This window comes from Pipra filicauda, unplaced genomic scaffold (assembly GCF_003945595.2).
Source record: "Pipra filicauda isolate LSUMZ 115617 unplaced genomic scaffold, ASM394559v2 scaffold295_size919547_pilon, whole genome shotgun sequence".
Taxonomy (NCBI): domain Eukaryota; kingdom Metazoa; phylum Chordata; class Aves; order Passeriformes; family Pipridae; genus Pipra; species Pipra filicauda.
The window spans coordinates 45826-63122 of NW_024104415.1; the positions used below are offsets into that span (position 1 = coordinate 45826).

Below are 17297 nucleotides of genomic sequence, written 5' to 3' on the forward strand. Positions count from 1 at the left end.
TAAACAGGCAAACTGTGTAATATTTTATTCAGATAAATTGTATTTTTATGCCCAAGGACACAGGTAAAAGGAGCACACTCCAGGTGAGCAGGCTGTCGTTCCCGGGATCCCGTGAAGCTCAGATGGCTGCCATCCTTCAGTTATCACAGTACTGTACCTTTACAAGAGACAGCATCAGCACTGTGATAACTGAGCCAGGGCAGCCTGTCAGTCATTGCAGCCCCTCCGTGGCACTGCCAAGCCCAACAGGCATGTCCTCCACCTCCTCATCCCTCACGTCTCCCAAAAACCCCACATCACCCCTCAGGGGAAAGCATTTCACAGTGGCTTTGCAGCTGAGGTTTACTCCAGAAAATTATCCACATGACTGAGGTTTACTCCAGAAAATCATCCAGATAATTAGTGTTATCTTAATGACCAGGTTGGATTCCACAACACAGCTCAAAGTGTTTTTAGTAGCAGCTCCTTCTGGCCAAATCCACCCACGCTGGATTTAATGGAGACGGTGTAACCACACCTCTACAAAACAACAGGGGCACCCCTCTCTTCCACCTTAAATCCACTGGAGCCACACAGCAGCATTTGGCTTATGCTACTCAAGTATTGAATGTCATGGACCAGACAGGCAGGGAGTACCATGGCAGCCAGCCAGGTAAGTTGGCAATTTTAGGTCATAGGATCCACATATAAAATTGGGAAATACACAATCCCACTGCAAAGTAGCTAAGTTACAAGCTTCTATCAACCTATACTTTATCCCGCTTTGTTTTTTTTCTTCCCTAAAAACAGGCATTGCTGAAAACAACATGGAACAACTTCTACACCCCCCACTTTGCCTAAGGGAATCAGATACCTTAAGTTCTGAAATGGGTTTATAAAACAACAACAGTTTTACATTGTAAAAGTTAATATGTTACTAAGTTTCTTATAAAAGTTCATTTATGATGTGGATGGACTTGACCAGCACAAGTCGCTTTAATGTTTCCACCAGGAGGAAGCAGAAACTCCAGGAGTGGTTTTTTTAACACTAAATAACTCACCTGGCAAAGAACACGTCCTGAGACCATCATAAAGACTGTTTTTAAGAGAGAAATACGTAACATTTGCTGGATCCAGCCACCAAAATGGTGCCTTACAAGTCTGTAACTCCAGAGGGCAATGGAGAGACAAACATGGAATATCCAAGGAGCAGCACGCAGGGGAAAAAAAATATTTGTACATTTTAAAACAAACTCCAAACATACATTACATAAAAAGGGGACAGTCAACAGATTATGCAATACTGACGTAAGATGACACAGATGACTTAAACATGCATCCCAAAACTTGCAGATTTGCCACAGTTTGTGGATTAATCATTAAGGGATTGGCTGTTGGTAGGGAAAAACAACAAAGAATCTGCTAAAAACGATAATAAATTCTGTACATACAACGGTGACTTCTGAAAAGGAAAGAAGCTGCATAGCTAATGAACCATTTGCTCTCACTTTGAGATGTTTTTACAACACCATTGGTGTTCCAGGTGAAAAATTCTAATGATTTCAGTGGAATGGCACAAGTGTAGGACTGGGAATCCTACATTTCACAGGCTGAGGTGATGAGAGAAGAGTCACCATTCTGCAATTTAACTATGCTTTGATCACTGTATTCAGATTTTCCTCCGTGATCCAGCAGTTCCTATCACATCATTTAAAAGAAGGCGAACAATCCCAGCACCTTCTGGCACAACTACTGCTGGAGTTACACATGTATTCCAAGGGCTGGTGCCATTTTCTCTAGAGGATTCAGCTCTTACACCAATACAAACAGTTTGTTGTCTTGCATCTAACACACGCACACACACATACACTGATTTTTGCTTTGCTTCAGCCAAACTAAAGCTACACAAACCTGATGCAGAAAGGTTATGTAGGTTCTCCATTATTATCTGAAAAAAAACACCCTTTTCAGCAAAACCCACATTAGTTTTGGAGTCTAGCACACATTTTTGTTCTTGTTATTGCTAAGGCATTGCATATTTCCATATGCTTTTTTTAAAAAAAATCCTCTAGTTTCCAGTGTTTGCTGCCAGTTCTTGCCTTTGAAACCCTCCTAAGTTGGCCTGGCTGGGTTTTAAACTCCAGCTCCACCTCCTGCCCCTTTGGGGCCGGCGATTATACCTGGTTTTTCCACTTGTTTCACACGAACCAAAATTCCTTCAGCACCACACCGCTGGGATTGTGGATGCTCCCTGGCCACAGCCCCAAGGCTCGTCCCTCCCCACCCCTACGCACAGCTCGAGGATCCTCCAGCTGCTCTCACCCTGCAGAAGCTCGGGTAGAAAACCTGATTTCCATCTCGGTCAGCGCGATCTTAACACAAATCTCTGCGAGCCTGAAGAGGAGAGAAAACAAACAGCTCGTTACGAGCGAAGACGGTGACACGGCCGCGGCGGCGGGGCTACGAGGGGTGAGGGACCCCGGCAGGTCCCCGGGCCGCCACCGCCGCTCCCTCCCAAGTTTCCTTCCACGGCGCTTCCTGGGGTTACCTGGAGCCTTGGAACAGCCGCGGGACAGGACGGGACGGGATGGTACAAGAAGCGGCGCAGCCCCAGCCCCGCTCCCCTCGCCCCTCACCGGCGCCGGCCGGGACCCACCCGGGGCAGGGGGGGCGGCGGCCCCGCCCGCGCCCACACCGAGAGCGCGAGTGCGGCGCGGGGCAGCTGCGCGGGCCGGCCCCAGTGGCCCCGCGGCCCCCCCGCCCGGCCCCCCGCCCCGCTCCAGCCGTGCGGGCGCCGGGCCGGACCCACCTGCGGGCCGGCGGGGCCGGGGCGCGCCATGACGCAGCACGGGCGGCGGGAGCGTGAGCGCCGCCATCTTCCCGTGTTTATGGCAGCGCCGCGCGCGCACGTGACCCGCGCCCGCTTCCGGGGGCGGCGCGGGGGCGCGCGCGGGAGGGGGGGGAGGAGGAGGGGTGTGTGCGGTGCGCGCCCCCGCGCGCGGGCACGGGGGCACCGCGGGAGCGCGGCCCCGGCACGGCCCCGGCACGGCCCCGGCACGGCCTCCGCGGTGTCCGCGGCAGCGGCGCCCACGAGTGTCACACGCGTGTGCACGGGCATGGCCGTGCACAGACACGGGGGAGAGCCCACCCGGACAGAGCAGGGAGTGACACAAACACGGAGTGACACAGACACACAGGGAGTGACACAAACACGCACACTGGGAGTGACACGCAGGGAGTGACACGGACACATGGAGTCAAACACGCACACACGCTGGGAGTGACACACACACACGGAATGACACAGAGACACACAGGGAATGGCACACACACACGGAGTCACACACACCACCCCCCGCGGTACCACCAGCCCCTGAGCACCGCGGGCTGTGCTTTGCGGTCTCTGTCTGGGCTGTGCATGTGCAGCTGCGATCGCGCGCCGTGTATGTGCGACCATTTTCAGCCTGTTTACACGCTGTGCATCCTCTGCGGGCTGTGCCTTCTCCGGCTGTGCATCCACAGGTTGTGCCTTCCCCGGCTGTGTGTTTGCCGGCTGTTTGCAGGCTGTACCTCCACAGGTTGTACCGGTACCATCGCGGGCTGCAGTTGCCGGCCGTGTCCGCAGCCCGTGCGCTCCCGCCCCGCTGTGTCCGCCCCGGTGGTCGCGGTCCCCCGCGGCCCCCCCGGCTCCCTGCGGGCACGGCCGTGCCGGGCGTGCAGGACGTGCCCTGGGATCCCGCGGAGCCGCTTCCATGGGCTCCGGGACCTCCCGCCGCTGTGCCCGCCCCGCGCCGAGCCGGGACGTGCCGAGCCCAGCCCAGCCGAGCCGAGCCCAGCCGGGCAGAGCCGCGGGGGCCCCGTCGGGCCGCGGGGCTGCGCGGGCGGCTGCGGGACTACAAGTCCCAGGGTGCCGCGGCCCGAGGGGGCGGGCGGGCGGCGGGAGCGGAGCGGCCGCGGGGCTCCCCCCGCCCTGCTGATGTGTACGGGCGGTGCGGGGGGAGCGGCGGGCGCGGGGCTGGGGAGGCTGACGCGTGTGCTGCCCCGCACGGCTCCGGCAGCCGGAATGGCCTCCAAGCTGCTGCGGGCCGTGGTGCTGGGGCCCCCCGGCTCGGGCAAGGGGACGGTGTGCGAGAGAATCGCCCGCAGCTTCGGGCTCCAGCACCTCTCCAGCGGGCAATTCCTGCGGGAGAGCCTCGGCGGCGGCGACGGTGAGTGCCCGCGGGGCCGCCCCGTCGCGGGGAGCGGCGGGACCGGGATGTTCCTGCCCCGCGCATCTTCGACGGGGCAGCGATGGCGATGGCATGGGGATGAGGACAGGGTAGGGATGGGGATGAAGATGGGAGTGGGATGGAGATGGGGATGGAGATGGGGATGGAGATGGGATGGGATCCACATCCCCCCCACACACACCCCGGATCGACCACAGGTTGTTTTCTTTCCGTGAATTTGGCATAGCTTATTCATCACCTTCTCCCTCCAGCCTGAGCTGACGGAGCTGCCCGATAAAAGTGGGGTCTGATGCCGCGGGTGCCGTGGGTGTGCGACGGTTTTATCCCTGTCCCAGATGATTAAGCTCCGGAGAAGTCGGTAGGAATAACCCACCTGCCCGTGCACTGATGGTTAACGGCGGCGTGTATGTGTTATTAATAACTTCATCCTGCCTCAGGTGGCTGTTCAGGGATGGGGGAAAAACCTAAAGCAGATGGCAGATGGCTGGAATGCTGGTGCACGCTGTGCCCGCACAACACCCACGGTGGGAGGGATGCATTGGGCACATGCATTTGTCCACAGGAGAAACCCTGCTGCGAATATTGCTTCGTGTCGTGGGGTGCTGTGGCCAGGGGCTGTGCTGTGCCCTGTGGCTGGGCTGGGGGTGTTACAGGGTGCTGGTGTGTGCTCCCCACTCCTTATGAAACTCCTTTCCAGAGGCAGGGAGTTGGAGGAGGTGGGTGTCAGTGCCCACCCCTGCACAGGTTACCCCCTCGAGACTTTTTTTTAGGGCTGGCAGCAATCCTGCCTATCCCGTGTCTGACATCCAAGTGCAAACCCCGTGGGAGATGGGATGTGCTGTGCCCGTGTCCCAGGCTGCTGAGGTGCTCTTGGTTCTGGTGAGGCTCTGAAGCAGCCGTGCTGCCCCCCAGCTCCTGCTCGGGTTCCTCTGCAGCTGCCATTAGGCAATCCCAGTATATTTCTTTTTCCAGCAGTTCCTTCTCTCCTTTGCTAATGTGTGAAAGACCGACCCGGGGGGGAAGGTGACTCATTGGGCAGAGGAACGGTGAAACGGTGTGGAGACAAAACAAGCCAGAGAACATAGAAGTGATTTCCCTTTTTAGAAGGGTGATGAAAACAAGGAGAAAAATTAGGGAGGGTGAAGTTTTGGAGAGGTACGTGGTGCAAGGGCGTTGCACACAGCCCTGTGCTGGTCACTCATGTAAAAATATCCAGATTTCCTTTGGTAAATAAAAAGGACAATAATATTTCCTTTGGAGGGAGGTTGAAAAGTTGGAAAATCTCGATGAGGGCTTTGGCTGAAGGACAGAAAGATGGGGTGAAAAGCCAGCAGAGGTGCAGCGTGTGGAGAGGCGCAGCGTGGTGAGACCGTGCCCATCTGGGAACTTCCATAATCAAGTTCTGAATGAGTCACTGTCTTGAATTTTATATTTCAGTTAGTGCTCTTGCTGTAGAGCTTCTCTGGGGACACTGGAGAAGGAAGAAGGGGCTGTGAATGGAGTTAGCTGAAGGTGTTTCCCAAAGTGTCTCGCGTATATTCAGTATCCCAAAGGAAACAACACAGAGAAGTGCAGGGAAAATTACTCAGAAGGAAACCAGCCGTACGTGTGACGTTCGGGTCCCACCTTTGACTCAGCCTCTGCTTACAGCTCTCAGTAAGCTCCAGCTATTTGCTATTTTTTTTTGCTATTTGCTTTGGACAAGCTGTTACATGACTGTGCTGCTGTGTGCCAGCTCTGGGGGAAACCAGGTGGAAGTAGATTCTCTTCCCAAGTTTATCAACTGTTCCACTGGCTTTGCATTGTGGGGGAGCTGGGGCTCTGCAATACCAACAGAATCATTACAGGCTCATCATCCCAGAGGGAGCCATGAGTCCAGTGTTTTTAGAGAGTCAATGCACCAGGGATTTTCCTGCTTGCCAGTGCCAGACATAAAGTGGCCGTGGCTGAGGGTTCAGGCTGAGGGGGCACAAAGGGCTCCAGCTGCCGGAAGAAGCTGGAGAACGCAGCATGGAGAGCATTCCAGGCCCACTGCTGGTGTCCGTGTTGGCATTCTCAGGGAACAAGGACTTCACAGCCAGGCAAAGCCGCTGAATGCGTGGCTGCTCCTGAAGGGCTCTAAGGTGTGCTACAGCAACCCTGAAGTGCATCCGCTCCTGCCCATGTGTCTCTTAATTAGAGTCTCTCAGTGAGTGGCTGCTCTGCTGTAGGAAAAGGCCTTTTCAACATCTCGGAAGTCTTAGAGGCTGTGTTTTTGGTGCTAGGCAGGGCTGCTGGAGGGTGGTGAGCTGTTTCCTTGGCCAGTACTTGCCCCGGAACCTGAGTGGTCGTCTCTGGTGCTAGTGGCATTCCAGGCTCCAGGACTGCAGTTAATTTGGAAAACAACTTAATTGGCTTTGGCTGAGAGTCTGTGAGTCTTATGTCTGCCCTACTGCTCCCTTTCAGGTGCTTTGTTGGAGGCAGAAGTGGTTCCTATCCCTTCCTCGTGATGGATTTCATTTGTTAGCATCCACCAAGGTACACACAAAACAAAATTCCAAGGGGGATGTGGGCTGGCCCCACAGTCCTTCTCCCACCTTTCCCAGGTTTTTTTGCTGGCAGAGCCACACTGTCCTGGTTGGTGGTCAAAGCTGAGCTCAGGGGATGCAGCCTTCTAGCCCTCTGCTTTTCCTTGGGGTCCCTGATATATCCCTGTGTGTGGGAGCAGCTGCAGTGCTCTGGCCATGGGGTCTCCCCCAGCACTGGCTGCTGCCCTCCAGGCAGATCCTGCTCTCCATCCAGTGTCATGGCCTGAATTTGGGGCCGTTCCAGGCTCCAGCTCCCCAAAATGACATCCTGATGCTGAGGACAGGGTTGGAACAAGGCCCTGGATTCAGTATCTGTGTCAGGAAAAAGGTCCTGGGGTCCCAAAACTGGGGTGACATCTGGTGTGGCTTAACTGCAGTGGAGCACAGACAACTGTGTCACTGCCCTGTTCACACCCAAGGTTTCTCCTCTCTGTTAGTCCAGATCATGTTGCTGTAGCCTAAATAATAGGAAAAAAAACATGCTAAAGATTTTGCCATAGGGCAGAAAGTCCGGGGTTATCGTGCAGGGTCTGGAGGCTGCCGAGTGCTGTGTTTGGGGACAGCCTCTCCTCCAGCCTGTCCTTCCTGGCCCTGGGAGGCTGCTGTGTGGATCGTGGCCTCGGGAGTGGGACACGTCCCTCAGGGCTGTGACTGTGTTGCTGTGATAAAGAGGGACAGATCAGGGCCACGTGGGGGAAGCCACTGAGAGCTGGAAGTCCCACGAGTTAAAGGGCAGATTAAACCCATGGTCATTAGATTAATGGGATTAATCTCATGGGTCAAAAGGCTAGGTTTGAGCTCAGCACAAACAGCACCTAAGGAGCCCTTTGCTACCTGGAGTAACTGCAGAGTAATGCCTGCACCCCCTGTATGCACCCAGCCACAGCAATGGGGATTTGGTGCTGTGCTGCTCCACAGGGGTAAGTCCCAGCTCCTCGTGTTGAGGGACTGCGATTTTCCACCCTGCTTGGGAAGGACTGCCCAAACCCTGCTTCCCTCTGGCCTGAGGCTGGGGAGGGCTGTATCGGGGTGGTCTTACCTGCAGCAGGCTGGGCTTCAGGACTGACAGCTGGTGGACTGGGAAGGGGATAGCAACTGTTCAACTTGGAGTTAAAGGCTGCCTGGAAGAAACTCCAAGGGCTGTGGCTGCTGGGATAATGCATTCCAGCACATCCTGGGTATTGGGGGTCTAGAGACTGGGCAGCTCTGCAGGTCCTTCATGTAAAATCCATGCCTGTTCCTCCTTAGAGAGGGAAGGGGTGGCAGTGCTGCCTGTGCTTTGGAGGAGGGAGAAGCTCCAGGAGCTTTCTGGAAGCAGTCAGCACTCTGTGCTGGTGTGTGGACCCCCACAGTAATGCATTCCATGTCCCCGTGCTGGTGTGTCCCCCCGGCACACACGGCAGGCACAGAGGAGCAGCATTCCCAACAGCAGGAATTGTCCATCACAGAGCAGTGGAGAGCTGACCACCCGTATCAGGGGCGTGGGAAAGCTGCAGCCTCTGGGATGCAGGACTGTGGGCCTGTATTCCCAGACTGTATTCCCAGCCCCAACTGGGGCTCGGTGTGTTTTGGTTTGCAGCTCCAGGCCCAGCTCCAGCAGCCCTGCCGAGCCACAGCCGGTCCCTCGGATGGCCACCCCTCCTCGGGGTGACAACCAGACCTTCTGTGGCAGCTGCAGCCTCTGTGGTCACCGGCTCTGCCCCAGGAGCAACCCTGCCCCGAGGACATTCCTGCCCCGGGAACATCCCTGCCCCCGGGATCAGCCCTGCCCTGCCAGGGAGCACGTTCCCTGCGAGCCTCTGGCACTGTGCAGACCATGTGAATAAATATCAAACCACGTAGGCAGATGCAATACTATTTCTGCCCTCGCAGGTCTGCATGCTGGCTGCATAAGTGTATCGTTTCCATCCGTGAGTCCTTTGCTTTTCTGAGCAGGATCACTGCCGGCAGCGCCGGTGACGTCTGGGCAGTGACAGAGAACTTGTCATTGAGAAAAGGTGTTTTCTGCCCTCAGTTCCTGGCAATCACTGTGGTCCTGAGCAAAGAGCTGCTCAGCAGGGCGAGCTGGAATGCCTTTATGGATCAGAGGGAGTGGGATGTGATCCCGGTCCCTGCGGTGACTCAGCCTCGCAGGCCGGTGAGTCAGCGCCGGCTGCCTGCCCGTTCTGAGGCAGGTTGGATTCTGGATTCCAAAATTCTTGATTCTTGGCCTCTGGTCCAAGAGGAAAGGGGCTGGACCTCTTCTGATGTCAGGAGAAGGACTTGTCACGCACAGTGGGAAAGAATATTTGCATTTTCCCAGCAGTTTCTTTGGATTTTGGATTCAACCCAGGAGCCCCACCTGCCCTGCTTTCCAGCCAGGCATCCTCTGCAGATCATTTTGGGAGTTCACAAGGTTTCCTGCACACACCCAACCCCATACTCCCAGGGGGATCTGTTTGGGCTGGTTTCTCCCTTAGATCAGATGAATTCTCTCCAAGAACTGTATAGCTTGCAAAAACCCCCTCCTGTAGCTCAGGAATTCATCCCACAGCCAGGTGCACGTGCTGCCCACTTTGACATCTTGCTGCAGCCTGGAAAACAAGAGCCTGCCTCAAAATGCAGGATCCTGTGGCTTATTTTTAGAGAGGACTCATACTCGGAGAGGACTAAAATGTGCTGTCCTCACCAGAAATCATGCAACAAACAGATTGCAAAATTGTTCATTTCTGGTGACAGCTGTTGTGGGAAGAAGAGAAGGTGTCTGTCACGTCCTGGTCCAAGGGGAAAGAGGCTGGACTTCTCCTGGTGGCAGGAGCAGGACTTATCACACATGGGGGCAAAGAATATTTGCATTCCCTAAACAGTTTCCTTGTGTCTCCGAGTGGCTCCAAGAAAATCACAGGCAAACTGTAATCACGGAATGGTTTGGGTTGGAAGACCATCTAAACTGGGGAGGTTGGAACAAGGTCCCTTCCAAACCAGTCTGTGATTCTATGATCTTCTAGTTCCACCCTCTGCCATGGGCAGGGACACATTTCCCGAGCCGAGATTGCTCCAAGCCCTGTCCAACCTGGCCTTGGACACTTCAGGGATGGGGCATCCAGGGCTTCTCCGGGCAAACCGTACCAGGGCCTCCCCACCCTCACAGGTAGGAATTCCTTCCCAATTTCCCATCTAACCCTGCTGTCTGTCAGTGAGAAGCCATTCCCCTTGTCCTGTCACTCCAGGCCCTTGTCCAAAGTCCCTCTCCAGCTTCTAGGAGCAGCTGAAGCCGAGTGATGCAGGAGCCAGGCAGAAGCCCAGGAAGGAGTGTTTACCTTGCAATTATACGTCAATTACGTTCTCAAGGATTTGCTTTTGGGAATAACTTTCTTATGGGAGCATATCTTAAGTAGAGGCTCTGAAATCTTCAAGCCCTGTGGGTGGGAAGCAGGTTCAGTGTCTTCAGGACATTTCATACCTGTGCCAGTGTCATCTGTAACTGCACTGGATCCACTTCCTGAACCAAAGGAGCTCCATGTGTTGGCACATCCAGCTGGTGCCAGTGCCCCTTGCTCTGTCAGCCAAAGGCTTGGCTGGGATCACCATGTTCCTGCTCTCAGGTATTTCCATTTCTCCAGCACCAAAATGACCATGTGGCCCCAGCTACCAAGAGCAGCTGTGAGCAGAGCGATGGATGAGCCATTTGAGAGGACAGGCAGGATTTGAGGGGGAGCAATATTTTTTAACTGGAAATGTCATGGGGGTTTTTTATTGCTCTTGGGTTTTTTATTTCTTCTCTTGAACAGAAGTTGGTGTCTTGGCAAAGCAGTACCTTGAGCGAGGCCTTCTGGTGCCCGACCACGTCATCACACGCGTGATGATGACGGAGCTGGAGAAGCGGCGGGAACAGCACTGGCTGCTCGATGGTGAGTCCCCTCTGGACAGGAAAATGCCAGCCCCCCTCAAAACATCATCTTGCTGCTAATGGTTTGGCAATACCAGGAGAGAGAAAAGCCAGAAGGTGCCTTTGCTGGTGGAGGGAGGGGAGGTAGGAGCCGACCTGCTGGCAGGGACATCTGCCTGCAGGTCTTTCTTCCCCCTGCCTTTGGCAGTAGCATGTGCATGTCCAGCTGAGCCTTTGGCACGCGGCTGGGAAAGGGAAAGGCAGGGAAACGGGATGGGTTGTTCATGAAGCAGAGCCAGAGAGCAGAGCAGAGCTGGAGACACGCCAAGAAAAACCTCTTACTGCCTCAACATGTGTGTGAAGTGGTTCCTCAAAGCCAAAAGCCACCTGAGGTGGAGGGGGAGGAGATGCTGAGAGCAAACAGGTAAGGCCAGGTGTCCTTTTCCATGGCAGCAGGGTTGGAACTGGAATCAAACAATCACAGAATCCCAGAAGGGTTTGGGTTGGGAGAAACCTTAAAGCTCATCTTGTTCCACCCATTGCCATGGGTGGGCACACCTTCCAGTAGCTCAGGTTGCTCCAAGCCCCATCCAACCTGGCCTTGAACACTTCCAGGAATTTGGCAGCCACAGCTTCTCTGGGCAACCTGTCCTCTCAGAGGGAAGAATTTCTTCCCAGTATCCCACCTAACCCTGCCCTCTGGCAGTAGGAAGCCATTCCCCCTTGTCCTGTTCCTCCAGGCCCTTGTAAAAAGTCCCTCTCCATTTTTCTTGTTGGCTCCCTTCAGGTCTTTAAGGTCCCTTCCAACCCAAACCATCTTGGGATTCTATGATTCTGAGCTCCCAGCTACTCACTGGCTTTTCCAAAGCACCCACCACCTTCAGAGGACAGGACCATTTGATCACAGTGTCCTTGATGCCCTCCATGTAAACCAGCAGCTTGTCCCTTATCTATGTACAGCACTTTGTTTCCTTCAGGTTTTTGCTTGTAATTCCAGCATTTCTTCCTGTTTTGCTGTTGCCTGTTCCCTCCTACTTGCCCCCAGCCCCCGTGCAGGGACACCAGACACGTCTTTGCAGGAAAATCTGAGCCCACAGCGACCTATGTGTCATATTTCAGGAGCTGGTGCTGTGGGAGCTATTTTTTATTGTAGCCATATGGTGGTGTCTGCCTTTCACACCACTTGTGCTACAGCACAGGGAGGAGCTGCAGTGGGTTTGCAGCTCTGGAGCTGCGTGATGGATGGGTTTGGTTCCATTCTTGCTGCTTTCCTACCTCTCATTCCAGCCCCTTTACATTGTGGTGACTGCACAGGTTTTCCTCGCACACTGGGACAAGCCAAGGCTCTGGACAGGATCTGTGAGCTGGACCTGGTGATCAGCTTGAACATTCCCTTCGAGACGCTGAAAGATCGTCTGAGCGCCCGCTGGGTCCACCCGGGCAGTGGGAGGGTCTACAACATGGACTTCAACCCCCCCCATGTCCAGGTAAGAGCCCATGGAGCCAGCTGGGAATGATCCATGAAAGGAAAAGATCAGACAAGCTTTTCTCTTCATGAGCTGGGATCCTGAAAAAAGCATTGAGAGAGCAATCCCAGGTAGCAGCACTGAGCACCGATTTGCCTGATGAGTTATGCTAAATGTTAATAGATATAAGGGATTTATGCTAAATGCTGCCCGAGATGGTGGATGGATGCAGAGCAGGATGAGGTGTTTGTCAGGGAGCTCCAGCTGGATGATGGGGCTGGTGGCCACATCTGCTGATGGTGTTTCCCTCCTGCAGGGCATCGATGACCTGACGGGAGAGCCCCTGGTGCAGCGCGAGGATGACAGACCCGAGGCTGTGGCTGCCAGGCTCAGAAAGTACAAAGATGCTGCAAAACCTGTAATAGAGTTGTACAAGTGAGTTGGACCATGAGAAAAAAATCACAGCATGCCTGTAAAAACAGGCCCGAGTGCTGTTTCACCAGCCCAGTCCTGTGCCCACATCCCCACAGCCCCAGGAGCCCCGGCACGGCCCCAGCAGATTTTTGGGATGCAGATCACTGTGCTCAGCAGCACAAGCCCAGCCTTTCATTGCAGCCAAGCCCTGGCCCTGAAGGGGCCTCCTTTGGAGGATGTAGGTTGATCTAAAGGAATTCACAACTCCTGTTTGTCTTGCTGGGCTCCATAAAGAGCTTTGCCAGGGCTGGCAATGGGAGGGATATATTGGCTGTAGCAGAAGGCACAGATCCAGGGTGGTCCATGCCATGCAAAAATCAGTCCAGGGCCCTGAGGGGTTTGAGAGGAACATGGGGTGGTTGGCAAGAGGGCAGGAGAAGGGCAAGACTCTGGCGCTGGCTCAGATGGGTCTGCTGGGAGCAGAGGAGTGTTTCAGGGCTTGTCCCCTGGTAGTTTGGGGCAGTTGTGCCCTGGCCAACTTGGGAATAGGTGGATTAACATAGGGTGACAATCCACTGCTGAAAAGGCGCGAGATCCTGGGGGTGTTTTTAAGTGCAGAAGTGGTCCTTGAGGGGCCAAAATCACCCTTGCAGGAGAGGGGGGAGAATCACAGAATCCTGGAATGGTTTGGGTTGGAAGGAACCTTAAAGACCATCTTATTCCATCGGCAGGACACCTTCCACTAGGTTGCTCCAAGCCCCATCCGACCTGCCTCTGGATACCCCTGTCCGCGGGAAGGCCGGTGCTGACCTCTTCTCCCATCTCTTTCCAGGAGCAGAGGCATCCTTCACTCCTTCTCGGGCACTGAGACCAACAAAATCTGGCCCTATGTGTACACCCTGCTGTCCAGCAAGATCCCACCTGTTCTCTCGGACGAGGAGAACTAAACACTTGTGCCAAGGACCAGGAGTTCACTCCACCATGGATTTGGTTCCTCTGTGCAGTGCCAGGGCTGTGCTCAGATTAGGTGATGGTGTACTGGATGCCATGGGGGGGTGCCAGTATAGCCAGTGTCAGGGTGAAAAGATCTTTGTTTATAAGGTCAGATTTGTTAGAATAAGGGGTTTTTTCCTCTTTTGAGGCTATAAATTATTCCTGCCTATGGTCCATCATGGATCAGTGATGCAGACCCAGGTAATGATCATTCCAGGTTTACACAGCTTGCCATGGTGTCCTTGCCACCCCCTTCCAACCCCCAGTCCCTGTTTGAGCCTACAATGTGCCATCCTGTTGCTCCACAGGACTATTTACTGCTGAGTACTCTCTAGGCTGAGTTTTCTTTCCTATAAATTATTTTATATTAAATTTATTTCTTAGAGAAATAAAGCTCTAGAAAGCAACACTTAGCCCAGTGGGAACTGGGGAGCAACATGGAAAACGTGTATACTACAAAGCTCAGAGATGTGAAGATCACATTTCCAGCATTAATATACATAAAAGAGGAAAAACATTGGAGGAAAAACACACACTTGTACTCCTTCCATAGAGAGAGATGAATTCCATGTTATAAAAAGCTGCTGTACAGTCTGGTTTTTTGGAATGCTGTGAGACTGAGCAGGATCTGGACTGGGAATGAGTAGCACTCCTTTGTGCTTACCTTGTTTATAGCTTTTAATACTACAAGATAGTCATGTTATAAGAGTTTCTCCCGAAGATTTATGTGTGCTTCAGTTTTGGGGAGAAATCAACTCATTCCATCTTCTGTGCTGCCTTCGTCCCTGAGGTCTCCTGGCCATGGGGGTTCCCTAAGCTGTTCCTGCTGTGGCTGTAGCATCCCTGGCTAAATGACTCCCTATCCATAAAATCCCAGAGATCCTTCCTTTCTTGGGATGCATCCAGGGGCTGCTGAGGTGTTTCCCCATGATTTACAGCACCGTTGGAGTGTGTTGGGGCCGGGCAGAGTCACTTTTCTCAACTGGAAGTACTGTCACCCTCTTTGGTGGTGGGATGCAGTACCTAAGCAATGGGGACATTCCCTTTGTCTCCTCGAGTTGCCTTATTTTATAGCTTATATATTTAAGAAAAAAAAAAAAGCAAGATGTGTATTTTTAAAGGTTTAAAACAAACAAAAAGCGCTGAATTTTAGCATTGTCTTTTGGGATCTCTGCAGGGAGCTGCTGGATCTGCAGGACGAGCTGTCTGCCAGGGGTGCTCATAGGAGGGCACAATCCTGTCACTCCCTGCCACCTCTTTGATTAATTAGAGCAGCCTTGGCATGTTTCTGCTGCTGGACTGTCACTGGGGTTACTTTTGCTTGGAGAGTGGCCCTGCAGCGGGAGAGGGGGAGTGGTTTTTTAGGGATGCATGGGCTCCACGCGTGAAACTTCAGCACACTCCCAGGTTTATTTATCGCAGCTGAGCCTCCTCTATCCTTGTGCTGTTGGAAGAGCTCCTGATGTTTGCTCTCTCTGTCAGAGCCAGCTTTGTCCTGGTGCTCTCCCACCAATGGAGCCAGAAGGGGCATCTTCCAAACACCATCACTGCCCATGTGCCACCTGCTCATCACCTGCCTGTGGGTGAAAGCAGTGCCAGGGGAGTGCTCCCACCCCACTCTGGGTGGGAATTTTCCAGATGGGAGCAAAGGGATTGTCAGGTTTCACTGCTGTCCCCAGGGGCCTTTCCTTTTCCCTGGAGCTCCCCTGCTGGGAGGCCACAAATCTTCCACCCCCCAATGAAATCCTCTTTAAGAAAGATTTTAGATTTTCCCATGACCCTCAGACGAAGGTCTGGGCTGGTTTTAACACAAATCTAGAAATAGCCAAAATGTGTGTGCTGTTTTCTTTCTAACAGCATTGGGCACGAGGGGAGGAGATGATGGGGGGTGGGGGGGAGTTTTTTAGGCTATAAAAGCAGCCTTGCCATGGTGGGTGGCTCTGCCAGGGCTGAATGCTGGGCAGAGGAGCTGCTCCCTCTTTCGCATTGCCCACCTCTTGTGTCTCATCCTTCCCTCCTGCAAAATTCCTCCTGAAGAGAGACTTCTCCCATGCAATGCCCAGTGGCAGGACAGTGTTTGCAGATGCCTTTGCCCCAGGAGAGCCACCTGAGTACTTCTTTTCCAGGCTCTGAGGCCTATAGTAGGTATAGAAATCCTGTGACTGTGCATGTCCAGCCCTCGGGATGGACTTTTCTACCAGACCTGTCGTACGATGCATTTTCATAGACCAAATTCCAGCAGGGATGGGGTCCCATCCCTCCCATCCCCCTCACCCTCCCCTTTGGTACTTAACTGTGAATCTTAGACCTTTTGTAAAGTGACAGCAATTTTGTACTGACCTGAGATACTGTGTGGTGGGAGGAGGGTCTCCCCCCTGGAATGTCAAGCTGAGTTTTCTTCCTGGAGTTTCTTCCCAGTGAATCGCTGCAGCTCTGCTACTGCTCAAACGATGTAAATAAAGGTTTTCTCCTGCTGATCCCTGTGCTGGCAGTGTTTGTGTGTGAGTTATACCTTCACAAGGCTGGGTTTCTTTGTAGGAGCTGAGGAGGAGGAGCATCCCCACTGGAACATGGAAAATCCCCCCAGTTTTGGGCTTGGGGGCAGTGCTGCTCTTTGAGTCCTGTCTTACAGCCAGGATACATTATTTGATATAATTTGATATACATTATTTGATATTATTTGATATAATTTGATATACATTATTTGATATTATTTGATACAATTTGATATACATTATTTGATATAATCAAAAATATTGGTTAAAAATTCAATTCTGACAAAGCAGATGATGCCACTTCCTCCTGCCCTTCCATCCTGATCATAGAATCATGGAATCCCATATTGGCTTGGGTTGGGAGAGACCTTAAAACCCACCTCATTCCACTCCCCTGCTGTGGGCAGGGACACCTTGTTGCATAAAAAGTCAGGGGTTTTTTCCTATTTAACTTCTCCCAGTAAAGTCCTGGAGAGCATTAGGCCCAGGGAGGCTCTGGCTGTTGCCTGTGCCCCGTGTAATCTGTCACGTGTGGTTGGGACTGGGAATTAGACACCCTAAGCTGAAGTGCCTCCTCCCAGCACCACCAGTTCGCAGATCCCAGCGCCTTTTGCTTTTTCCTTTCTTTCCCAAACAGCAGCTTGGGGCTCTCAGTTCCCTGTTTGGAGGAAGCAGAGACTCAGGAATGATTAGGAGAGTAAAACAACAGGGTGATAAGCAGTGAAGCTGCTGCCTGGAAGGTGAGAGAGCAGAGGCACAGCTGAGTCAGCCTTGGTGTCCCTGGGTGAAGCAGCCAGAGCCACCAGGAGGGGTGTGAGTGAAGCCAGGGTTAAGGATCGTGGCAATCCAGAGGCAGAGGAGGGATGTGTTGCCTCCATGCAGGTCTGCCTGAGGGTGCAAGGGCAGACAAACACAAGGAGGAAAAAGCTATATAAGCTAGAAAATGAACTCAGTCTAAAAACAAAAGTTTGGAGGTCAAAAAGCAGAGGAATATGCGCAGAGTGCCAAAATCCAGCTGGGACCAAAGCCTTGTTGTCAGGGGAGCTGGGGGCACAAGGGATGTGTCTCCATCTCTACAGCCTGACCTGCAGCATATGCTGGAATGCCTCTGGCCAGTCATCACCATCAATTGCTCCAGGGGAGCTTCAGGTTGGATATTAGGCAAAATTTCTTCATGGAAAGGGTTATCCAGCCCTGGCACAGCTGCCCAGGGCAGTGGTGGAGTCCCCATCCCTGGAGAGATTTAGAAGCCCCGTGGTTATGCCACTTGGGAGGTTCAGTGGTGG

General features: G+C 53.4%; 1 protein-coding gene and 1 long non-coding RNA gene across 4 annotated transcripts; one reads left to right on the forward strand and one right to left on the reverse strand.

Annotated features, from left to right (window-relative positions):
- On the reverse strand, positions 1-2859 carry LOC120323591. The gene is made up of 3 exons (XR_005564213.1): positions 2789-2859; positions 1041-2373; positions 1-157 (listed from the first exon to the last, which is right to left on the reverse strand). It is a non-coding gene; the product is annotated as an uncharacterized LOC120323591 (long non-coding RNA).
- Positions 2860-3979: 1120 nt separating this feature from the next.
- AK4 (adenylate kinase 4) lies at positions 3980-15993 on the forward strand. 3 transcript variants are annotated; one of them, XM_039383031.1, is made up of 7 exons: positions 4099-4187; positions 4460-4566; positions 5646-5864; positions 10546-10665; positions 11958-12130; positions 12426-12544; positions 13356-15993. In XM_039383031.1, the coding sequence occupies exons 3-7, from the start codon at positions 5705-5707 to the stop codon at positions 13468-13470; spliced, it is 687 nt and encodes a 228-aa protein (XP_039238965.1). In that variant the 5' UTR covers positions 4099-4187; positions 4460-4566; positions 5646-5704; the 3' UTR covers positions 13471-15993. The 3 variants fall into 3 exon arrangements, with proteins under 3 accessions (XP_027574840.1, XP_039238965.1, XP_039238966.1); XM_027719039.2 differs by lacking the exons at positions 4460-4566; positions 5646-5864 and having other exon boundaries at positions 3980-4187; XM_039383032.1 differs by lacking the exons at positions 4099-4187; positions 4460-4566 and having other exon boundaries at positions 4586-5864.
- The last annotated feature ends 1304 nt before the right edge of the window (positions 15994-17297 follow it).